The sequence below is a fragment of the Rhopilema esculentum genome, chromosome 2, assembly GCF_057945365.1.
Source record: "Rhopilema esculentum isolate cy_ngs chromosome 2, ASM5794536v1, whole genome shotgun sequence".
In the NCBI taxonomy this organism is placed as follows: Eukaryota; Metazoa; Cnidaria; class Scyphozoa; order Rhizostomeae; family Rhizostomatidae; genus Rhopilema; species Rhopilema esculentum.
Genome location: NC_142816.1, coordinates 6,679,271 through 6,704,455, shown reverse-complemented (window position 1 = coordinate 6,704,455; position 25,185 = coordinate 6,679,271). Strand labels below are relative to the sequence as shown.

Below are 25,185 nucleotides of genomic sequence, written 5' to 3'. Positions count from 1 at the left end.
TTACACGAAAGTCAGGCCACGTCCTATGTCGCTGGGCTCCTTCGCAGAGATCTTTGTAGGAAGCGAAAACAAACTGGGAAGGAGATTGAGTTGCCTTGCAAATGGTGGCTAGCGGAGAATTATAGAAATCTCGTGCCACTTAACACAGACTTCTTAAAAAGGTTATTGGTTCAAAAATCACCATCGATTTTTGAAAAAGGAGGCTTGTTTTCAATCATAGACTCGTCGAAATTCAATGCTTCGATAAGATGGCAAATGCCAGTAAAAAGATCCAAGAAGGCCTTGGTCACATCAAGGAGGCTGAAAAGTATTTGAAAACAAGCTTTTTTAAATGGTCTCCAGATTATGACAGTGCCGCAGATAGGTATCAAAAGGCAGCCACTTGCTTCAAGGTTGCAAGATCATACGACAAAGCGAAAGATGCGTTTATTAAAACTGCAGAGTGTCACGAGAAAAACAACCAACTTTTTCATGCTGCCAAATCGTTAACTGAAGCAGGAAATATCAGCATCGAATCGAAAAATCTTGATGAAGCTATAAGACTGATGGATAAAGCAAGCTTATTATACAGAGAAAATGGAACTCCAGACACAGCCTGTATAAGTCTCGTAACAACGGCTAAAAAGGTAGAATTTACAGAGCCTTTGAAAGCAATGGAGTTATATGAAAAAGCTGCAGTTATTGCAGAGGATGGTGACAAAATCAGAGAAGCTGCAGGACATCTTAATAATGCATCGAGGTTGCTGGTAAAGAGCAAGCATTATCGAAAAGCTGTTGATATTGTGAAACGTCAAATTGAATTATACACAAAAGTTGATAATTACCCATCTATTTTTAACCTTGTTTTGGGTCTGGTTTTGTTATATCTGACTGAAAAAGATTTAATTGCTGCTGAAAACTGTTATCAAAGTTCATTTGAATATCAAGGCTTTGGTGCATCTGATTCTGCAGAGGCCATTGAACAGCTCATAGAAGCTTATACCAATGGTGATGATGCTGCAATGAAAACAATCACCTCAAAGCCAATTATAAGTTGTCAGGACACTGAATTTGCTAAATTGGGAAAGATGCTCAGGGTCCCAAAGGCAGACGATGCATTTGATGAGTATGCTGGAAATATCGGGGAAGGAGAAACTAGAGACCCCCAAAAAGGAGCTTCTAGCAGTGAAATTGGTGGTGGCGAAATAGATCTTTGTTAATGTGCGGCTGAGAAACATTTCATGTCAACTATTTGTTGCTTCAGTTAATTTATTGTTGATATATGGTCATTTTGCTTTTGACAATTAGCTTTATTGTGACATAGAAAGAAGAGGACATTTTTAATTTCATTGCAATTACATGCATAAAAGATATGAATAGTGGAGATCATTACTGCATTCCAAATTGATAGATACCATAGCCACAGTGCTTGAAGTAATTTTGGGTAATATCATATATGTGTCATAACCTTGAGCTATTAACAAGTCTCAATTAAATATTTTTCTATTTAAGAGTTTTTTCTACCCATAATTCTGTGCAGATTAGTAATCGTGTAGACTCATTAGTTCTGTTGTGCTCTGTTAAAGTTCCATTCACATGTCTAGCCATGCATTTGGGAATCCACAAAAACAGTTGTTGGAGTAATTTCTAACTTAATGTGATTATCTAACTAATGAAATTGAATTTGAATTACATTTTATTAAAATTAATTGTAAATTGAATATGAATTAAGATTAATAATTACTAATATTTATTTACCTTAACAACAGCCATTTACTCTGATATTAAAAATAATATTAATAATAATATAATAATACAAATATTTGAACAGGATACAAGCTTCAACATAAGTATTGCTGTCTTCAATGTTTGTCCTGCTTAAAAGAAATGAAAAGAAATGTTAAAAGAAAAATTTACAATTTCATAACTATGAATAAATAACATGTTAAAAGTCCATGATGAATTTTTAAAAGCCTTGTTTATCAAAGCTACTTCATTTCAAAAACATATCCAGTTTTTCCTTAAAAACCTTTTTGTTTTCGGCAGTTATTTGTAAATTCTATAGGTAAATTGTTGTATAATTTTTCCCCCATGTAATAAAATCCCTTTCGCGCATGTTCAGTTTTGATCCGTGGCAAAGTGGCTATGCATTTGTTGTTTCTTGTGGTCTTGATGTGTGCGTTTGTTGTGATGTGATTCTGCAAGGCATCTCATATATCATTATTCAAGATGTTAGGCACCAGGACACAAGCTCGTTTTATATTCAATTTTTCAGGTAACAGAACATTGCATTCCTTTGAGCCCCCCGCCAATTATTCTCATGTCACGCTCATGAAGAGCATCTTACTTTCTCGACTGACCAGTTGTTGGTTTCAGGTTTAAAATTTCACAATATATAACAATAGGTACAATCATAGAGCGATAAAATTTACAAGCCATTGTGCTGTCCAAGAAACATCTTAGTTTCAATAGCAGACGTAATCTGCCAGAAGCTCGTTTGTAGCATAGTTCAAAGTTGGTGCTCAGATTTAAAGTTGAATCGATTTCCACTCCCAAGTATCTATACGAAGTAGTAGTATTGATTTTCGTCCCTTTGTATCAAACACATACTACTTCACCCTGTCGCTTCAGACGCTGGGCAGCCCCAAAAACCAACACCTCTTTTTTTCCTTTTTTCACATTTAGAATGAGTTCATTCTCATCCATCCATTTTTCAAGGTTTTTCATTTCATTTGTAAGATTGTGCTCAGATTTGTAACATCTTTATCCGCCCAATAAATAACCGTATCATCAGCATATTTGACAATGCTGGTCTCAATTACATCGGTTATGTCGTTAAAGAATAAAACAAAGAATAGAGGTCCAAGGATTGAGCCCTGTGGAACACCAAATTTTAAATGCTGATCTTCTGACAGGATGTCGTTGTAGCTCACTTGTGCTGACCGATTAAACAAGTAGTCCTCAAACCAGGTAAATTCTTTGCCGTCAATGCCATATGATGGGAGTTTGGTCACCAATTTGGAATGGCAGATGGTGTCAAAGGCCTTACTAAGATCAACAAACACAAAGTCGACTAGTTGCCCTTTGTCCACGTTTGTCCTGATATCATCTAACAGTAGTGTTGCTGCTAGTTATGTTGACATTTTTGCTCTGAAGCCAAATAGCTTTTTGTTTTTCCTGGATAAATCGATTTCAAAGTCTTCCATAATTGGCTTAGGTCGCCAGTTTAGTTTACCCGCAAAAGATCTTTGTCGTACGATGCCTTTGCTCGTCTTATAGCAATATTCGCTTCTGTTTCTACTCTGTCTTATTTTAATAAAACTCTGTATGTGGCAATGTCCGAGACTTTTGGAGGAGCTTGTCTCTTTCTTTCATAAGTTTCTTTGCGTCATCAGTTAGCCAGGAGGCTAATTTCCCCCTAGCTCTCTTAATGATTCTAGGAGCATGCTTGTCAAAAACCTCAAAGACAATATTTTTCATTTTATTCCAAGCCTCGTCTACACTTCTGGAATGGAGAACAGGGTACCAGTTTTGCTTTCTCAGATCTTCAGTCATTTCTTTTGGGCTGTACTTTCTGTAGTCTCGACACTTGATAAATCTTGTTTTGAATTTTGTCCCCGATACCTGTTGGGATTACGTCATGGTGTTCGATCGTGGCAGTGTTATTTGTCGCAACAATGTTAATAAGAGTTTCTGTGGTGTCGCAGATTCTGGTTGTCTTTCGAACAATTTGCTTTAAGGCTCGTTTTCATATAACGTATTTCGACGCATTTAAACTTAGATTTAAACCCTTTTCCGTCCCCAGAGACTAGATAATTCACATTTACATCTCCAATGAGTATCGTCTCCAACGACGACTCGCAAGGTTTTCTTAACATTTCATCAAAAGAATTGTTAAAATTTTTAGGCAGGTGTTTGATGAATCTGGTGGGCGATAAATGACGCCAATTAAGTATGAGCTTGACTTTACTGGTTTCATTTCCAGCCAAATTCATTCTATTTCATCATGTTCGAGATCGAGGCGCCTATTGCAGGTTATTTTTTGCGAGATGTATGCTGCTGCTCCACCCCCTTTCCCAGACTTTCTTGGTTTGTTTACAAATGAATATCCAGGTATAGAAAACAAAGCCTCAGGGTCCTTGTCCGTTTTTCCTTGCTGAAGGTGTGCCTCGCTCAATGTTAATACATCCATATTCGGGAAACTTTTCAATATCTCAACATTAATATTTGTTCCAAGTTACTAAACAAAAACCATTAGCAAATAAGGGTAGGATAGTCCTCAGAATGTTTTACCATTGTCAATCATAAGACTGAAGGTGGTGTTCTCTCATCATTTGAACCATTTATTTTTGGGCTGTCGGTGCGCCAATCGCAAAGACGGCCATAAATAAAACCCTAACCGTTTTTTTGGGGGGGGGGGGGGGTTGAGAAGAAGAACAATGGCCTTCTTCCGCCGACTAGCAGCACCTTGTTCATGCAAAAAGTCGCAAGCTATACGGCCATTAACTAATGCACGAAAAAAAAGTAGAAAGTCAACATGCATGTAAATAAAAATCCCTGAAAATTTCTAGACAAGGGTTGGGTGGGCAGGGTCGCAAAGGAAAAACCTTTCCTCTCCAAAGTCCAACTTCAATTTGTCGTGCAACGTGTGAGAATGAAACAGTGCTAAGACAAAGTTTATATACCCAAGGCCAATGCACACTTGCACGCTGGTTGCTTTAGCCGTATCAAAAAAACACAATGTAAAGCTTACTCGAGCACTGCTACAATAAACACAAACTTCACAATTGTGCAATCTGTGCCCAAAAACAAAAGCCCAAGGGGCACCTAAAAGGCGTACCCTGTCACATATTAAACGTGATTAAATTTCATTTAATCAAGCTATATGGTCAAAGTTTGACGATAGGCAACGTACATTTTGGTGAAATATCTTGATTCCTTTTTTGAAAGTAAGTCTTTCCAGCTCTGGGTTAAATCTAGTACTTTGACTTGGACCCGGGCAAGGCTCGACGTCTCCACACATCAACAACAATAGGCCTAAAAGGGTTGAGTTTGAACATGTCACAGCAAAGTTGAATCTGCCACCACTTGACTGCCATAAACTAAAGAAAATGTAAGTCTCACCGAGCTGGCTTGAGTCTTCGTCATAATGATACCACTGGAGACGAAAGCAGCCTTCCTTACTCGGAAACAGATGACCAAAAGGGGAGCGATGAAAAACGCGTGCTTCACAACAGCCATCGTGCCTCACATCCTGTGTGCTGGGGTGAAATATCAGTGCTTATAAAATTTAATTTATTCTAAAATTCTACTTCACTACATTGAATTCTCATTACCGTGTTGCTCTGTTTCTGACTATTTTTCGTATTTTTACTCTTTGCAAGATTCACAGAGTCCGGCACATCCCGCGTTTCTTCCTTTTTGCACATAATATTTGGTAGCTCTGTTTACTCTATGCATCTCAAACCATAGCCCCTCAAAGGGGGGGGGGGCGTCAACGAGTCTACCCCTAGTTGACAGAAACTGGTCAGAATTTTATGAATTTGAAAATTTGTTCTTTATTTATTTTCCATTCTTAGAATTCACGGAATTTTATCTATATGGAGACCATGAAGAAAGAAATCCGTTTAGAATTAAGAAAAAAAGAATTATAAATCAAAGGACTGACATAACCCAAGTATTTTTCCATGAAGGTACAAAGTGCTTTACTTATAAAAAATAACGAAAAAATATGACATTGGATTAAAGTGACAAAACTTTTATAGAAGCTACGAACCTATTATATGTCCTGCCCAAGATAATTATAAAAACTGTAAGGAAATTTTAAGTAGCAAGGATATTGTGACTATGATGGCAAAAAAATGACAACAAACTTTCAGTTTAATACAACGATAATGCTAGAAGCCATTCAATTCTTCCTACATAACAATGTCCAAATGATTGTAAATTAGATAACGAAAATGACAGTGAATTCATTGAACATGAAAACGTAGAAAATCCACGTAAAAATTAGTCTGAAGCAACGCAAGAAGAATGCAAACAGTGTTGCGAATTAGACGGCTTGATATGCAGCAAGGAGGTATGCAGCAAGGAGGTATGCAGCAAGGAGGTATGCAGCATGGAGGTATGCAGCAAGGAGGTATGCAGCAAGGAGGTATGCAGCAAGGAGGTATGCAGCAAGGAGGTATGCAGCAAAGAGGTATGCAGCAAGGAGGTATGCAGCAAGGAGGTATGCAGCAAGGAGGTATGCAGCAAGGAGGTATGCAGCAAGGAGGTATGCAGCAAGGAGGTATGCAGCAAGGAGGTATGCAGCATGGAGGTATGCAGCAAGGAGGTATGCAGCAAGGAGGTATGCAGCAAGGAGGTATGCAGCAAGAAGGTATGCAGCAAGGAGGTATGCAGCAAGGAGGTAGGCAGCAAGGAGGTATGCAGCAAGGAGGTAGGCAGCAAGGAGGTAGGCAGCAAGGAGGTATGCAGCAAGGAGGTATGCAGCAAGGAGGTATGCAGCAAGGTGTCTGCGTGTTATGAGTCTTGCTATGAAGATACAACGGGGCCCTCGCGAAAAAATTCTCAAAAACAAAAGCAAAAAGTAGAAAATTGCTGCTTTTTAGAATTTAAAGGGGGTCAGCCCCCTGAGCCCCTAGCTCTACAACCCTAGTATTATAGGGGGGAGAGTATCAGGTATCGATTTTGCAGTTTTGGTTTAGTTCGTGCTTCCGTGCGTTGATTCAGACTTGTTTACAAAATGATATGGTAGTCATGATAAACATGATAAGTAAATACATCTTAAAACAGAGTCATAACTATTTTTTCATAAAACATTACTTTAAGTGCTCCTCTTTCATTTCCCGGCAATCAATATCCTCTTGTTTGCTGCGAGGTTGAAATAAAATGACTAGTGCAGATGAATCGAAATGCGTTATCTAAGAATTGTTTGAAAAAGAAATGTTATTTTAGTATATCATTGTATAACCTTTACACCTATATATGAAGTTACCAAGGAGATGAGAAGGGCCTATAAAGCAATTGTCACAGTAAAAGAATTTGACTGGCTTTGCCAGTTAGACAATTCGAATCTTACTGTTACTGGAAGTTCAATAAAACCACGATATCGTCCAAATACGAATACATTTAACAAAGTAAAAATGAACCTCTTAAGGTTTATATAAGCTATTCTATTTACAAATATATACCATGAATTTGGGGCCAGCCAAACAACACCTATAAAATGTTACTTAAAAATGTTACTTGCTTTCACTTCAAGGTCAACGCGACAAAATTCTGGATTCTAGAGGCCTATTTCTAGGCCAACCAGACTCTAGTTTTGTTCACAATGATTGCGATGTGGCCTATGGAAAATGGCCCCTGTGAAAATCCGGTGCCTAGTTCTGCTAACGTTTTCGTATGGCCTTTAATTCAAATACTTTCTCAGTATAAAGCAGATTTTTTGTAGAATGAAGAACATCCTACTATTCGTGGTAAATAAATACTGAGAGATAGCATGTCACATCAATAGTACTATGAAATGTCAAGATAGGCCCCAAATACACAATTTATTATAAAAATCTTGCGTAAAATCTAGAAAGACCCATGTCCTTTCGGAGCCAATCTACTCTAGCACGTTTTCGCGCTATACCAATCGTCCAACGTTTTCTGGCAGAATTTGTAATGCAGTTTCTTTGGGACTGGGGTAAGTATTTCTTGCGCATAATAATGACGCAATGCTCGACTAAGACTTTCATATGTCATGTTATCGTTTTTCTTGTACATTCCCCACCTCTGAGCAACATTCTTCGATTGCAAAAGCTTGAAAACGCCATCTTCACGTGATACCCATGTGACACACTCGTCCTCGCTGTCCAGTAGCTTTAGCATGAACTGGTAAAGCTGAATGCTCTTTCGTGCTGTGGGCAAGGAAAATGATTGTTACATTGATAAAAGTGGAAGCAGCTAAAAAGGTATTATATGCGTCAAAAAGGTCACATTTAACTTGAGCGTAACTTAAACATTCAACTTAAACCTGCTTTTACCATGTTTGAGGCAATTCATTATATGTTACTTTTTCTGCTTAGTAAAACGCAATTTGAAATATCGGGGACGACTTAACATGTTTAGAGCGTTTTGTTTGTATTAAAAGTATTAGGGAAACAGACACAAAACTGTCGATTTTAAAAATCAATGTATTATATAACATTAAACTACCTGATGCTCTTCTCTCGTATTTCCTCTTCTTCCTCTTAACCTTGTGCTGGGTTGGTGAAGCTGAAAACAAACAAGATATTTAGCTTTGCAAACCTCTGAAATCAAATCGAATGGTCTTGATTCTATAATGTAGACTCCTCATTTAAAATGTGCGCGGCTTTATGCTTATTTCGGGTCATTGACTTGAGGCAACGGACTAGCTCTTATCTCACTGATATGACTGAATAACAACAGGAGAGGTGGATGTAAGGACAGGCATTACAAACTGCATGATCGCGGAGAGAAAAAAACACTGCAAAACGGCAGCATACGAAGATCAACGAATGACACAACGTTAAACAGGACAGGACAGAACATCGCGTTGCCCACCGGCATGGAAAAAGAGCAAAAACCTCAACTAATAAACTGACTTATAACTGCAAAATTGTAAAGTGATTGTCTTCAGACTAGGAAGGTCTTCCCTGATCTCCTCCTCCTTTGTCCTACAAATTTGCAATGAATTAAACTCTGGCAAACCTACCTTTTATTGAACTTCTCTCGCCCTCTTCTACACTTTCGTCCCAGCTATCAGAATTCTCTTGTTTCAAGTCTATCTTTGCAGCTGACAGATGTTGTTGCTGCTCGATCTGCTTTTCTGGTTGTTCGTGTTCTTGTTGAAGTTTGTTCATAGTCCTGAAGTAAATGTTATTGTCTTTGTTGTTGCTGCTGTTTGTAACTGCGCATGTAGTAACTCCGCTAAACGGTGACAGGTGGTCTGGGTACGAATGAAAATTAGTTTCAAATAGGTGAAAACTACAGCCAGACATGAGGTAAAAGTTAACTTAGAGGAAAGACAAAAAGTTTTCCCCGACCTGGTTATTTTACATACCGAAGCAGTTTGTCCTGGATTCTCCAGCAGGTACAAAGGTGAAGCCTGATATACAAGAGCTCGTTTTAGCTACTTGAAATCCAACATGTTAGTTGAGTAAATATAAGGTTTATTAGTCGTATAAAAAGGCCTTTGACTCACAATTTTGAATCAGACAGAAAGCTGTTACAAAATATTCTACAACCAAGGAACCTTATATATCTGGACTGTCTGTTTGGAAGCTAATTAGTCAATTATTGTTCTCGGCAGAAAAAAAACCAAGTAGAATGGAGAAATTAGATAGGATATCGCATGAGAAGAGGATACTCAAATCTTTGGTTGCCTAAAGCTCAATCTCAATACGCGCCAAACAAATCAAAACGGAAGACAATTCGAGTAACCATAGTTACAATTAAACCAAATTGACTTCCGTGTTCGTAGACATCGCCGAATGCCGACTTTATTGTCTGTTAAATGATATAAAACCGTACAAGAAAGTAGATTTCTACATCATCAGGGAGATCGAAAGTGAAGCAAGGGCCGAAAAGCGAGTTCTGCGAGAAAATTTCACCTTCATTGGCAACAAAAAAGCAGGTTGTAAAAAGGTTCATTCAGTGTGATAAACATAGATTGGAGTTTCATTTTCGGGGTTTAGAAGGCACTCGAACCAAAATATGCACAATCGGATTGAAAACTGAGGAAATTCCAAATGACACAGGTATCGAATCTTTGTCTTTCACTGTTAACAAAATGAAGGCATAAGTTCATAGAGGTTGATGGGGGCCCATGCATAAGCTTCCTTCTTCAAAACAGAAACTGAACTGGCAGTTGGCAGTCAAATAGCATCCAATCTGATTCTCTTTCACAATTTTAAAATATCAGTAGAAATCCTGAAGCAAGGCGCGATAATATCTACTAGCGTGAACATAGAAAAAGGGCTGCAGTGAAATGAAGTTTAAATAAAATTCACTGAAAGTTGAAACTCACATGTAAACTGCTCAAACTGCTCCGAGAAAATGCTTGTTGGCTTCTGCACAAAAAAATCTTGTCTCTTGTCAGACCTCAGGATGTCCTCAGTTTGGTACAAAAGCAGCTGCCTCAGCGTTTCAATATTATCAGCATTTAAGTCACCTCTCGTGAGTACAAACGGCTCATCTGCAACAGATACGAAAGTGGTCAAAACGATTTCACATACACTCCTGCGCAGTAATCGAATCTTTCCAGGAAATAGTTGCAAGATTGTTGCGTAGCCTTTTAGCCTGCGCAATGTTAGGAAAAATGTTCTTTTTCTTGGGAACAATTAAGAAGTAGAAAAGTAGATTAAAAGTAATCGATTTTTAAAAAGTGAAAGGCAAACAAGTTGAAATTCTACGAAGAACTGTCGCACTGAATTATGGGGTGCATCTTAAGTGCCCTCGCTCGCATTACAAAAAATCCACTTCAGTAAACAAAGTCAGCAGTATGATAGACCCTTAGTTACATTTTCATTAAACATTACAAAGATGTTAAACAGGCCACGTCCAACGACTTTCAAAACCATTATTAACTAGCTACACTAGCTACACTGCTCTCCACACATCAGCTCTCTTACAAGCCCAGCCCTCAACTGTTTACCAACGATCCACCCTAAGAATTGAATTTCGATAGGGGTTCTGTAGGCTCTTGGTTAATATTTGGTGCCTCTAGAAACCTTTTTACGCCATTCCTTTGGAGAATGAACTGGCTAGCAATGAATTCCCTGCAGACCGTACCAGGGCCCTCGCCACTGACCCTAAACTGGAGGGGCCAGCAATGTAAAGAAAGTTTCCTCATTCCCCCTTTAGTTCAATGTATTTGTTGTAACCTGAAGGTGTATCTATTTAAATACTTTAAGATGGCTTTAGACTTTTATTAAGCGAAAAAGTGGGGAGGTCATGGCCCCCCTTATGGCCCGGGCCCTGCTTACGTTACGGGAAAAGGAGCGTCTCTCTTCGTAAGAGGAACAACCTTAAGCAGCAAGTAGTACGGAGAACAACACCTCGAGTTCACTGTTTCTCTACTCTGAAATATACGCAAATCCCCCGCGGGGTTCTCCTATTAAGGCCTGACAGGGGGGTCCAGTCCTTTTGAGGGTCTTACCAAATGGCTCATTTTCGATAATAACTGAACTGCTCAGTTTAGCTTGGGATTTGTTAATGAACAAGATTTATATTTCCCGAAACAACAACAATCAATTATGAAGAAATCTGTCAAAAAGGACCAGGAGAGCACACAGAAATGGAGTTTATCAAAGCATAACTGTATCTTTTGGATCTGGTTCGAATTTGATAGGTATTTCTAAATGTAAACTGAAGTAAATTCACTGCTCAGCCTAGGAAAACAAGGAAAGTTAAATTGCAGTGTAAGCTGTGGGTATGTTTAAAGTCAATGATAGCAGAACTGTGTGGTATTCTTTGTATCTATCCAAGTTCCAACAATTTTTCTCCTCCCTTTTTTGTATTTTTGCTTATTTTTCTACTCGTTTGTTTTTTGAAAGACTTTGTGTAGGGGTCAAAATTTTTTCGGTTGAATTTCATCCTGCCACTGCCACTGAACAAACTTAATAATTATTTTATTTTGTAGAGATTATGCGGTGCTAAAGAAAACTTTGTGAGACCAATGGTATTTGAGTCTTCCAAATGCAAAGAAGAGAGCCTTAAGCTTCACCCAAGAAAACAGGAAAGCAGTTAAAACACCAAGTAAAGTGAAGGCCATCTCATCCAGGCACGTAAATACTGGGGGGTGTGGGAGGTGTGACACCCCCCAATCTTTCATCCAGTCGGAAAATTTAAGGACAGTCGGAAAATTTAAAGCTGTTGGTAGAAAGCTAGATTAATCAGAAAAGTTTGAATCACTTATGAAAACTGAAGTTTTGACTCAAATGACCTTGTGAACTGTAGCTCAAAGAGAAGCATAAGAAAGGCATAAGTTTTTCAAAAGATGGTTCTTTAGTCTAATAATTCTATCAACTGGACCCCCCCCCCCCCCCGACTTTGAATCTCTTGGCGCCGCCCCTGTGAAAGGCTAAACGACCTCATGATTCTTACTTGCGAGAAAAACATTTTGGACAACGTACATTTAGACAAGATTGTGGAGCAATGGGCAAGTCGTAGAAGGAGAAAAATTAACACCTGATTTTTGGACTACGTATGTTTTGATGCACTAATTAAACTAACAGTCTTTATGCTCCATTTTCCAAATTTACGAAATCTAGAAACTTTATCATACAGCTGAATACGAGACAATTTATAAGGTTTTGTTGGTAAAAAACTACCAAAGTTTAGGCCCTTATACAAAATTAGAATTGACCTTTGTCAGTCAGAAATTTTGAGCCCTTCATCCCCCCAATTTACGTCCCTGATCTCATCACAATTGTTAATCAATTTAGAACAAGACAGAATTTTGGGACAGATGTATTAAATAATTACAAAGAACAATCTTATTTTTCAAACCCTTTGATGCATGACAAAAGGACATTTCTGAATAACATAAATTGTTTCGATGCCAAAAATCTTTAGATAGATAAAGAAAGGATTGGCAAGCAAAAAAGTTGGAAGAATAGCTGTGGCAGACAACAGGTTTAAACTTGAGTCTAAATACGTAGGCGGGTGTCAGCGCTTCAGACAAAGATTAGATCTTTCCAATGAAAAAAGTATCAATGACATTAAGCTGAGACGGAAAGGAACTCGTTGTGTTTGCTACTTTTGCAAAACTGGAGAGGAGGAATATTAACTGAAAGAGTTTATCTCTAAGTCCGATGCGACATTTTTCCTAACACCCCATTACTACAACCTGCCGTGCAGTATCTCATACAAGCTAAATTTCCGATCAGGTTTCAGTTTTCTCAGTAATAACTGAGCTTTGTATTGGTTTCAAGTTTCAATATTGGGCAGCATCAAGATTGAACTGATCACGACGTTCTTAGTATGAAAAACACTATCATTAGAATGAAATCAAAGATCCCTGGAAGCCTATAGACAATCGAATCCCTGAACTCCCTTAGAATAACTCTGAATTCACCAGGAAGTACCCGAGAGGTAGGGCAGATAGTATGCCTTAACGCCAGGTCGTTCTTGGCCTACAAAATAATTCCAGTAGAACAGTCAGTAGTACGGGCCTGTCCTTGTTTCTGCACCATCGTCCTCTCATGAATGAATATCAGTTGGGCAATTTAAGGTCATTAAAGGATTTCGAAAGGGATACAAACAGTCTGAATCGGAATGAAACCACAACTTAATTTAAGAGTTGCCTTTGTTGTGACGACTGAAGCAACTGCAGGCAAGAAAACCTAACGATTATTTGTAGAGATTCTTAGTGGCTCTAGCCTGACCAACCTCATAGGAAGTGTGGCAATCCTCAAAGGGCATAATTTAAGAACCAGTGCGTTTATAATCATTGTCTTTGCGTAACTCAACAGAAATTAAAGACAAAAAAGGAATCAACAGAACATTTGTTGGATGAAAAAAATAAGCACTTCTTTAAAGTTAGTAATGAAGACGGGCTTTAGTTTATAAGAAATGTATTTTCGAGGCTACGTGAATAAAAATTGGTGCTTCATTGTTGCATATAACAAGCAAAGGGTTAATGAGATGTTTTGTAGGCAACAACATGCTATGTTGCACTTCCATATGAATTTGTTTGGCTGGTTGGTTTGGTTGTTTGTCGACTGAAAGTTGTAATTACAGAAACCAATAAACAAAGAAAGTGAATGTGATTACTCCTTTGGAAAAATAGTTCACATGCATAGACAAAAGACTATGAACTAAACAAATGCAAATCTCGGAATCTTAAATGTTCAGTGAAGCGAGTAATGAGGAATGGGGGAATTACCTTTCACTTGCTGTTGAACACGACTTTCCAGTCCAAAATTAGTAACAGTGATGTCATTTGAAATGTCGGGCCTGGTCATCTCGCCTTCTACCGGGAAAAACACATCTTCAAAGTCACTGAATCCAAATGCATCTCCGTCGACTTCATCATCACACGGGGAGCTACACGTCGATCCGTCCGTGCAGCTCATTGGCTGTGGAGGCTCTTTCTCCAGTGGCGAACTGCATGTCAGTATATCTTCGAATGAAGAAGACGAGCCTTCGTGCAGATTTGGATCGAAGTCCACTAGCTTTCCAAAACCCTCCAACAAAAAATCTTCTTCAAAACTATTGCCTTTGAAAAGGTCCATCTCTTCTTTTTGCAAGCAAAATCTACTAATGCTATATTGACAAAATGAAATCCTTTCTTGATAAATTAACTAGATTTCAAGGCAACTGAACAAAATGTCAGTGTTACAGTCTTGAATGCTTGCAAAACACACCTCTAGCGACACGATTTGATTAAATCGACAAAATAAAACGCGGTCATACGTTCAACGATGTTGCCAGCTTGCTATCATTTAATCAAACCATATTGATGTAGATGTTTTATAAGGCTTCATATGTTTCAGTCCTTTCAGAGATTGATTGACAGGTCCAAACAAAGAAGACGACTGCTAAACAGTCAGAATGGAATGCGGAACTTTCCCGCGGCAGATCTTAAATTTGTCTCATTTGGAGAACGACAACTGGGCGACGGGTTGTGTTTTATCACGAAGTACCCATGATTCATTTTTGAGAGAAGGAATCCCGAACCAAGAATAATAAGCGGCTAGATATCTGAATATTACTTAGTTATCTATCATTGGTGGAGCTCCTGTAATTTTTCTTTTAAATTGGTTTGCTTCAGTTTGCTGCACACAAATGAATTTGGTTTGTTTGGCAGTTGCATGTTATAATCACTTTCGCAAATTCGGGTATCAACATTTTCATAAAAAAGTGGATTGATAAGAAAATGTTCTTTTGGGTAGGATAAATTGCTAAATTAAAAATTTCGTTGTAGAATGGCACCTGTTTGCTACTGGTGATGCTATGAACATATTTATCATTGCAATACAGTCTCCTGTACTGGTGCTCTAGGAGCGCAGGTTTTGGTGAAGGGTGAACTTTAGGTTTTTGATATCTTACATAGAACTATTAGTGGATGAAAAGAAAAAGGTTTGTCAAATACCTATAAAAGTTTCCAGAAAGACTTAATAGCGAATCTTTTGATTGGCGAGAGACCTGCTAGGCTTGCTGCGGACAAGAGTAAATAAAAACCTTCAGGTTCTAAAGCAAATATGTGCACTGAGACCGAGAAATCACCACCCTTGCAACTAGAGAAACAATTGGAGATGTAAAATGAACTCAAGGTCATATTTTTAGGGCACTCGATGTTGGAAATTTCGGGAAGTCAGTCCAGGCAAATTTATTATACAATATGTGAATCAATCCTAAAAATACTTGCTTCACATTTTTTACATCAAACACCTAAAGAAAAAATATAAAATAAGAAATTAACGAGCTGCGTAGCCTTCAATCTGAATTCAGTTGGATTTGGGTAAAAATTTCTGTTTGAATTTGGCTTTTCCTAATTTCCATTGTCTCATTCTACCTTCTTGAACTTACTTCTTTTAAACATACATTTTTAAAGAGAAAATTATCACACGATTAATGAATAATAATAACAGTAATAATAATAATAGAAGTAGCAATTAAGCTGTGATATAATGCCAATGATTTTTCTACCTTGCATCAGTAGGTAGTTTTTAGGATACAGAAAAGCTATTCTTATCGAGCAGTGTCCTTGTCCTTCCTCTCGATGCGACCACACCTCGTGATTCCTATGCCTGTAATTACACCCCTCCTCACTCTGCTTTAAAGTTTCGTCATGTCAAGAGCTCGAAACACGGACACTTCGGTCTGTTGTCAGCGACCCTCACCGAAACCCATACCTTTTGGTTCACTATTGTGCTGACAGCAGCTATATTAGAATTGGGGAAACCAACACAACCAGATCTCTAAAATTTTCAAATTAATGCAACCCATTTGCGTTTTAATTTGATTTTTTCGTACCAAATGGAAGGTTGAAGTTTAGGGAGAAATGCACGCACGTCAAACATACCAGTTTCTGAGAAAAAAGTTTTCCAAAACCGGGAACTGCCTGCCTTCGTTGCATGACAATAGAAGCGGTATAAAGTCAGAGCCAATGGCCGGAGCTTCTTTCTGTTTATTTCAATTAGAAAAAGACGTCATAGAATAGAAAAGCTGTTGAAATCTTATTTAATTGAAAAACCATTCACTTGGAAAATCTAATGCGGCCTTGCACGCACGCAAGCTTTCACAAGGTGGTCCTGAAAGCCTTGTGATGCTTCCGCAAGACTTGTGATGCTTCTTGTGATGGAATTCTATGATGCTTTCACAAGTGATGTCATTCATTCTCGAATTTCAAGCGGTAATGGTAGGATACCTTCTCTAAACAACGCCTAGAATTTGCACAAATTGAGAAATCGATCTTGGAATAAATAGGGGACATGTCATTGTGCTAATACAGATGCTGATACTGGGTGCGAGAAATCACTATAATAGCCTTAATTTCCAAAGCCTAATATTGAATGCGCGAATTCCCCGTGAAATCACTCTGAAATCTAATAACGTTGAATCAGAAACGGTACATGATAGGAAGAAATCTTGCCAAAATTTTTTGCCCTGTCCAAACGATGAAGCGAGGTTTCGTCTCCTCCCATAATGCACTTTCGTCGTTGCAATGACATTCCGTCATACATTTTTAACAGACGCCAAAATAACTCTTCCAAATGAGATAAAATCATCCACAAATGCAAATCAATTCCAAGTTCTGTAAAAGATTGGTATTTCGAAAATCGATGCGCCTGTAACGCTTGCAGTCAATGGCTTCCATAATGCAATCTCTTAAATTGCTTCATGTTAGTGTTTTATTAGTCTTCACACTATTGAGCAGTGTTCACTTGATGGACAACGTTCTTCTCAGGATGTGGGCGCGTCCGAGGAGAGCAATCTTTTGCAATTCTTCAATCCGTATGTGGCCAGGGATTTATTATAATTAATGGATCAGTTATTTTCAAGGATGGTTTTGCTGTGGTTGTCGTTAATGGCAAGGAGTTGAAAAGGAAAGATTTGAAAAGAGAAATCGAGGGGGAATTGGAGAAACAGGATATCATTAAAAGCTGTGAGCTCCGCATGCAAGGAAGTTTTATAGCAATTGAGAATATAGACAAAAAAATTTCGCATCAAATTTATTACGGATGGAAACTCTCTGGTAGTTTAGTCAAGTTTATTCTACGTGCACGTATGAATCAAATTACTTGTAATCAGCTAATTCATATGTGGAATAAGGATCACGATAAAAGATGTTCAATGTGTAATGAACGGACTGAATCAATGGTACACTTAATGAATTCCTGCAGAAAGTATAAAGATTTATACTCGCGGAGGCACGATCGGGTAGTAGAATTCTTATGCCAAAAAATCCACACAAAAAAAAAAATTCAACATCAACGTTATTTGTCAACAAAATGGTAGAAACAGCTTTTCCACACATCAGAAATGCATTGCGACAGCTAAACCAAAGGAAGCCTGATATACTAGAGATAAAAATGAACAAGAGAGAATGTGAAATTGTTGAAGTTACTGTCTGCTTTGATTTGTATATGGATACATCCTACCGAGAAAAAGGATATAAGTATCAACCACTGATAAACTTAATGAATGAAAATGGAATTGCAACAAGAATCAGTGTCATGTGTTTTGGATCACTTGGGACCGTACATAAGGATGTGAAGGGAAACTTGAAAAGGCTAGGACTATCAGGGGAAGAGGCAAAAGAAGCAATGAAGTGGTGCAGTGTATCAAACATGATTTGTGGTAGCATCGTATGGCGAAATAGGTGCAAAAAAGTGCATGGAGAGTAGGACTGCTAATTTCTGGTGATGTGCAAGGAACATATTTGGCTATAAGACATTTACAGTTTGTTCTTAACTTGTCAAATCATATCCGATATTACTATATTGAATTGGATTGTATTGTGTATACCATTTAAAAGCAGACGAAACCATAGACTATGGCGAAACAGATAATTTCTGTTTGCGCCAGTTCCTTGCGCATCTGAAGACTGTATTGGGAATTTCTAACTGATTGAGACGGAAATCCCAATCTCTTTCATCGTAGCGATGCATAACGAAACCTAATTTTGCTTTCGGTGCTCCGCAGTGAATAAACATTTTTCATTTTTGTCTGGAATGAACTATCATCATGAAAAAGTTGGCTTTGCGGACACAGAATAGGAATTAGGCAGAAGGGGAACTCCTGTCCATCAGGTGAACAAGTCTGAAAATTCTAGCGCATGCATTGTATTTGTATTTTTGCATTGGTTTCTACTTAGCATCCGAATGTAGTTTTTAGGACACTGAGAAGCTTATGCTTATCGAGCAGTGTCCTGGTCCTTCCTCTCGGTGTGACCACACCTCATGATTCCTACGCCTGGAATTACAGAGAGCTGGCGACTCTCCTCACTCTGGGTGAAAGTTTGCGTTAACTTATACGAGGCTTAGCATGTATCTGTCGGGGTAATTTAAAAAAGGAATGAAAGTAGACAACTTTATTGAGAAGAAATTCAATTATGTATCATAATTCGCTTACTATCTGATTAATGATCGATAATTTGCCATAGCTAAGTTTGTCTACTGAAATCGAGGTTAGGGGGGATATAAAAAATTCTATTGTTGACTCAGACTAAAAAAAACGAAGGAACCGACGAGAGTTACCCTTCTGCCTATTCTGTGGTGCGGACAGCTATCTTAGCTTTCGTACCTTCAGAATATCAAGCTAGTTATTAAAAAGCTGATAAACTGCACGCGCTGCCGTCATGAGTTTTTTAAGTCATAAACTCTTTGTTTTCTAAATAATTTATTCCTAGATAACAAGCAAGAAATACACGTGAAATATGCAAAATTGACTCTTGCTAAATAAATTCACGATTACAGAAATAAATGCAAAATGTACCTCTGATTTGAATTTTACTTTCACCTCTACAACGTTGAATCTCTTGACATTCTCCCAAGCCCCCCTAATTGAGGCGGATTCAATTTACATGTTTTGGTTCGGTTGGAAAACGGAGTTGATGCAAGATTCTTTCCACTATACTCCAGCAACAATGGTTTTGCGCATGCGTTCTTGATTCCTAGGAATAATCAAGATCAGCAATAAATCGACAAAGAGCAAGACTGAAATAGGTGGATTGATCGGTGGATTGAATATAAAAGTCGATTCCAGCATTGCAAGTCTATCGAATGATGTTGTCTAAATTGAAACTCCCTGGGGCCATGCTAGCTAAAAACAGCTTTACTTGCATGTAGGTGCCCAGAGCCGCCGAAAGTGGGGAGCGGGGGGGGGGGCAAATTGCCCCAGGGCCACGAGGTCTAGGAAGCCTCGTAAAATAATGAATCTTGTTTTAAAATGGAATTGATCAAAAGTGACAAAATTATTCTTAAAAAGAAAAACACTTTGAAAGAATGACTGAAGTTAAGCTACTCTTAATGGCGTGGTCGCAAGAAGTTTTTTTGTCATTTGGGGCCTCGTCTCGACGGCTCTGTAGATCCCTTAATGGAGTAGTCTCGATGTAGCTGTCGAAACAAGACTGCTTAAATGGACAACCAATGGGGGTGCTCTCTCCTCGATAAGTTTACCTATTTTAGAGAGCTGCTCCTTTACGCAATTTTTTGCATTTAAATTCTCTTATAAATATGTAATTTTGTTAGTTTTCCTCAAAATGCGAAATCCTTAAATGAATAGAACTGAACGAAATGTAGCTGCCTAAATATGACCGGCTACGTTGACCGGCTTAAATGTAGCTGCCCAAATATGACCGGCTACGTTGACCGGCTTAAATGTAGCTGCCTAAATATGACCGGCTACGTTGACCGGCTTAAATGTAGCTGCCTAAATATGACCGGCTAAGTTGACCGGCTTAAATGAGCTGCCTAAATATGACCGGCTAAGTTGACCGGCTTAAATGTAGCTGCCCAAATCAGCCTAAATGGAACTAGTTGCAAGATCAGGCATAATGGCACGGTCTTATGCGATCTGTACGGTCTCATCCGAAGTCGAAAATTGACTGAATGAAATAAAATCCTGACAAAAAACTGCAAAGAAACCTAATATCATCGGAATGGCGTATGCTCGCAAACTCCTAATCAATTATCAGAACCCCAAATAAACGGAGTTCTTCAATGAATTTTTATAAAGGGACCAAATACCGCTTTATATAAAGTTATATCACGACAATCCGATCTGCAGTGAGCAAGCTAAAATTATTCAAATGGTTCTTTCAACATCGTGAGACACCCCTTCTCTAAAGGCCTACTCGCATGGGCATGGCAGCTTTGCCCTAATAATTTATTAGAATTCATATAAGATCCAGAGGCAATCTGCTAGAACTGCTTCAAGGCATGCAATATTTCGTATTTGTAGAATCACAAATAAACGTCCAAGACAGCGTTTATGTTTGGGAGTCATATCTTTATAAAGATATAATGTGTTGCTAGCTAAATAGTATAACGATATGGATGTAAAAACACAACTATGCATGCAGTCTATGTGTGTCCGTCATTTCTTGAACAATGTGTTTCAGCTGATCCCTTGACAAACTTAAGTTTTCCGTACGCATCAAACCAAAAGTGACGCAGAGCCTTGAGATCCTATAATGTTAATATTTATTCTACCTAAATATCATATAATACAATATAAACACAATATTCATAATGTAATATATCATTATTTTTCAAGTTTTTTACGAATCTTTTTTAAAAAACACAGAAAGTTCTATGTAGACCGTAAAAGGACCCATCAAAATTTGTACGTATTTCCTACTTCCTCAGGTTCTTAATTTCACTATATAGTTGAATTTGCAGACATTGAATTTTGCCGAAGTCAGGGGAAAATTTTGTTTTGCAGTGCCATTTCGTCTTAGATCTATGATGATAATTTTGATGATAAATTCTATAATCATTTAGTAATTCGTTCCTTTGACAGAATTACAACTGTTTGGATGCGAATTTGAAAATAATACAACTTGCAATTTCACGCAGAATACACAGTGTTGTTTTTAATACAAACGTAAATTAATGGATTACGATAAAAAGTTCTTGTTGTGCAAGGGTGCTTCACAGCAAAAGTACCCACAGGGGCAGGGGGGCTCTTGACCAAATTTTAGATAGGGGTCTGTACCCTTGGCCGCGGAAATCCCAAAAAGTATGCCCTTGCTTGCGGCAAATGCCCGGGTATCTTTACCATGGAAGAACACAAATCCCCCCTCTCCCTCGTAAGTGAGTACGCATTGTTCACAGTCACGTTTTCCTATAACTTTGGCTCAATGCTGCATTTTTAGACACAAAATTAATACTTTCTGTTGAATTCCATGTTGCTTGAAAACTGGGCATTTATAACTTGGGGGAGTGCGGCAAAGTAAAAACGGTAGATTGTAAAGTTTCCCAAAGACGCCATCGGAGCCAAATCGTAACTTCGGCTGTCTACAAACTATGACTTGCAATCATTTCAGGCATTAGAAACTGTCGATGTCTGTTGAAAAAATTAGGGAGAAAGAAGACATTTAAAAGCAACACTTTATTCGAGAATTCTTTAACCAGAATGCAATATGAATCAATTCCAAAGTCTGAATGTGCTATGTATGAGAATATCCGGAAACAGATCTATATTAACCAAAATGAAGCTGTCACTTGCCAGATTAATGAACTGAAATAAGCGAAATAAGCACTGGTCATCTCTCAGCTTACAAACAATACTGGGGAAATTCAGTTTTGTCTATTAATGAATTCTGCAAAGCTTGAATTTGAATGCTCATATGGGAAAGCAAATGTGTTTTTACTTCCTGCAGAGAGCCATCCAAAGCTGGCCCATATCATTGGGGAAAAATCACTTTGCATAAAGAGCCCTTAAACATGAACTCAAAGGATTTTGCCAAGGTACAAGAAAATTTCATCCTCAGTCCATCAAAATGGCTGGAACAAAATATTGGAAAGCAGAAAAAATTGGATGAAGCCAACAGTAGATGAATTGAAGTCAAAAAAGAAAGGGGTGTCAGAGTTTATCTTTTATAAAACAAGCGTATTCAATATATCGACTTTTTAACGCCAACCTACGTGAGCTCTGAGCTTATTAATTAACGTCGAATCCCGCCCCTCAAAACTTCTCACATTCGCAGCGCATTGAAAGGTGCAAGCAATGGTGGTAATAGCTCCCTCCAAAGAGAAAAATAATGTCGTCTCACAGAGAATGGTTGTTACCTTGGTCTAACAAGTTTGCTAATCTAGCCCTCATTAATTTTGCGGATCTAGCTCCCTATTAAAACTAGTTGAATCGTTTACAATTAGTTGCCAGTGGACTCATTGTCGATTCATTAAAAGACAGCGTATGAAAGCATAGTATTATTTCTTTTGTTAGTCAGTCAGCCAAAATTTATCGATTTAGAAAGATCCATAAATATTTATTTAGCATACAATTATCGATAACATGAGATTCTAGTGTGTAGCAGTATATCATTTTAGCCAGATCACTGGCTTCAATCATTTAAAAATCTCGATTGGCCCCTTTTCGAAAAATCCTCTCTAATGAGACATGGAAGGTGTGCGTTACAACTTTACTCTCGAAACTTTTGCTGTCACATCTGATTCAGATGCATGAATAAACTTGATATGAAATTCAAACACCAAAAGAAAGGAATACCCCCAAGAAAACTGTCTCACAAATTCATTTGTCCCATTTACGCAAACGAAATGATTTCCTCCTTCCTTAATCTAAAAAAGAAATGAATGGGTATCTAAAACTGATACAGCAACAATATGCATGTCCATACGCAAGAAGCAGGGCTTAGTCTGCTGACAGAGGATTGTCTGAAACGCATGAAACCCTTCACAAGTATATTATTTCCAATTTGTGAAAGAGTACTTCACACCCAGGAGATTGACAAAGGGGCGGTTAGGGTGTGAGGTGCAGAAAATGTTCAGTTTTTAAGAACACAACTCGTTACCAAACATTTGAGCGGCAGACCTTGAAAAACTTGTTTTGTAAGAACAGCTATTGTAAAAGTAAAGAATCACCCCCCTGATATTCAATGGAGACACCTTCTAGTATGAGTAGTGTGTGCAACACATTGGAGACAATGGAGACAGAAAGTCGAAATATTTCCCAGGCTCCAAAGCCCAAATGACACCCGAACGATGTTGACTGTGCCGTTTGCGGATAGACAGCACTGCCTCATTCTGATCGCAAAAAGGCAAACTAAAAACGAGGTTTACCTTCTGTGATTGATAATGACGACGTTTCTTCAGGGAGCCAAGTTATTGTTTGCTCCATTCTCGTTGCAAAGTTTTGTGTAGACGAATCATGGCAATTTATGCGACAATTTGAAAGGACATTCTCCTGTTTTTGGTTTGTTTTTGCAGTATCGACATTGCTTGAACCAATAGGCATTATGTTCAAGTTAACATTCAGTGAGACAAGTCCTGCAAAATAAAATAAGGTTTGTTATTATCATCAAAAGACATGGCAATGAAAATGCTTTATGGATGTTCAATCAATTACCAATTGAATAGCAAATATTTTTGAGCAAAACATGGCAATCACCAAATTTTTAAGGTTCCTTTCTTTTCTGATCGTAAATGAATACATTTTGTTGAAGAACTGTTCAACAAATCATGAAATAAAATAAGAACAAGCAAAGTTTCAGTCCACTCCACAAAATCATGCAAGAGCAATGACCATGCCAGTTTTGCAATAATTCTAAATTTCTTGGTAATTTTGACAAAATAGGTTGTAAGGAGCACCTCATTCATGTTCTTCACCTTTCGTTAAATTTAGTTGTCACTTTAACGAATCACACAAAAATCTTCTTGACTATATCATTAATTATTATTTTATCTTTAAATTATATCTTTAAATTGACACTTTTGAATGTTTAACAACATGTAATGCCTCAAAGGGAAGCAGGTTTTTCAAATACCGCCAAAGTAGGGATAAACTGACGGCCAGTCAAGAAGGGGAGAAATGAAAAAATTTCACAAATCCGAAACAAACAAATGCGCAATGAAAGTGAAAGTTAAAGTCTCGAAAAGCTGATAACAAGTAATCAGTTTCAAATCTTGGCAAAATAAAAAAGGGAAGCAAGTTTTGTTTTCCAAATACGGTCAAATCAATCGGCAAATTCAACACTTTAACACTGAATATCATCCTATTCGTTATATCAGCCTTCGAAGATACAAAACAAAAAAGGATTGTGTTTGATGGAGAATGGAAAGTGTTTTAAAGCTTTTCACAAATAGACCAATATTAAATGTAACTATTCTATGTTTTGCTGTAACTTGTTTTGCTATTCAAATAAGAGAGTGATGTTTTAGATACCTTATTTATGGATTTAAAAAACCTTGGCTCCTCAAAATGCTAAACAGGCCATATGGCCCAGCCCCCAATTTCCACCCCCCCAAAATAATTTTTTCAGAAAATAACTCTGAAATTCGAATTATTCTGGCATAAACCATACTGCTTGATCTCTTATATTAATCCAATCAATATTCAGCCTTGTGAGGGTTTTGCGTAGAGCATCGAAATAAACTTAAGAATATCAGGTAGGTTGTTGTGCTACAGTTCTTCAAATAAAAGCATCATGATATCAACATCAGTTTCATCACTCAGACCGTCACATAAATATCAGAATAGGAGACATGCCAAAACAACCCCAGTGCTACTAGGCATTCGCAACATATCAGCGTAACAAAAAAACATATGATGGGAATACCTTGTCGTGAAACATCCTCACTCGTCTTTGACCTCATCAAGCCAGAACTGCAAGGTTCCTTTCCAATCAAAGTTTCTTGCTTGTTTAAAAGCTTCCTAACCTTATTGCTAGCAATTTGTATATCAGAGTTCCCTCGCTGGAGCAAAGGAGACGTGTCTTCACTCACAGCTAACTTCGTTGAGCTCATCTTGGGCGTACGTTTTTCTGTTTCCAGCAACGTGAATCTTCCTTCAGTTTGATTCAAAGTTTCGAGTGTTCCTTTGGGAGATTTCCTATCATCTGGTGAAATTTGTAAATTTTCGTCGTTAATATTCGTGCGCATTGTCAGAAAATGATTCGTTTTTGTTGCCGAAGAAAGAGCTTTTTCAATCAAATCCTTTCTCTAAAGGAAAAAAGGTTACAAAATGTGAATCTTCAAAGTCTTGGGGATTAAAATCATCAGATTA

At 37.9% G+C, this 25,185-nt stretch overlaps 3 protein-coding genes across 7 annotated transcripts in view; 1 reads left to right on the top strand and 2 right to left on the bottom strand.

The window, feature by feature from the left end:
* Positions 1 to 48: 48 nt before the first annotated feature.
* On the top strand, positions 49 to 16,583 carry LOC135695669 (gamma-soluble NSF attachment protein-like). The gene is made up of 3 exons (XM_089110512.1): positions 49 to 1,196; positions 5,993 to 9,746; positions 11,630 to 16,583. Exons 1-2 carry the CDS (start codon positions 249 to 251, stop codon positions 6,635 to 6,637), a joined length of 1,593 nt encoding a protein of 530 aa, XP_088966638.1. The 5' UTR covers positions 49 to 248; the 3' UTR covers positions 6,638 to 9,746; positions 11,630 to 16,583.
* On the bottom strand, positions 7,576 to 14,225 carry LOC135695661 (uncharacterized). Its single transcript, XM_065214826.2, has 5 exons — positions 13,877 to 14,225; positions 10,016 to 10,183; positions 8,702 to 8,935; positions 8,182 to 8,241; positions 7,576 to 7,883 (listed from the first exon to the last, which is right to left on the bottom strand). The coding sequence occupies exons 1-5, from the start codon at positions 14,223 to 14,225 to the stop codon at positions 7,594 to 7,596; spliced, it is 1,101 nt and encodes a 366-aa protein (XP_065070898.2). The 3' UTR covers positions 7,576 to 7,593.
* A 388-nt stretch (positions 16,584 to 16,971) lies between the features above and the next one.
* The window catches only part of LOC135695654 (uncharacterized), a 39,544-nt gene continuing 31,330 nt past the window's right edge, over positions 16,972 to 25,185 (bottom strand). For 4 of the 5 annotated variants that reach the window (XM_065214805.2, XM_065214807.2, XM_089109449.1 and 1 more), the window contains 3 exons: positions 24,740 to 25,121; positions 23,244 to 23,450; positions 18,874 to 19,111 (listed from right to left, as the gene is read on the bottom strand). In XM_065214805.2, coding sequence (XP_065070877.2) covers positions 18,960 to 19,111; positions 23,244 to 23,450; positions 24,740 to 25,121 — 741 coding nt within the window. In that variant the 3' untranslated portion in view covers positions 18,874 to 18,959. Of the gene's footprint in view, positions 17,594 to 18,873; positions 19,112 to 23,243; positions 23,451 to 24,739; positions 25,122 to 25,185 lie in introns of those variants that run through there. The other variant, XM_065214806.2, reaches the window with a different exon arrangement.

Coding starts and splice junctions, on each gene's coding strand:
- LOC135695669 (XM_089110512.1), top strand. CDS start 249: ATGGCAAATGCCAGTAAAAAGATCCAAGAAGGCCTTGGTCACATCAAG. Junction 1,197..5,992: donor GTGGCGAAATAGATCTTTGT/TAATGTGCGGCT, acceptor CGTAAAAATTAG/TCTGAAGCAACGCAAGAAGA.
- LOC135695661 (XM_065214826.2), bottom strand. CDS start 14,225: ATGGACCTTTTCAAAGGCAATAGTTTTGAAGAAGATTTTTTGTTGGAG. Junction 10,184..13,876: donor TGTTCAACAGCAAGTGAAAG/GTAATTCCCCCA, acceptor TATCTGTTGCAG/ATGAGCCGTTTGTACTCACG. Junction 7,884..8,181: donor ATACGAGAGAAGAGCATCAG/GTAGTTTAATGT, acceptor CCTTGCCCACAG/CACGAAAGAGCATTCAGCTT.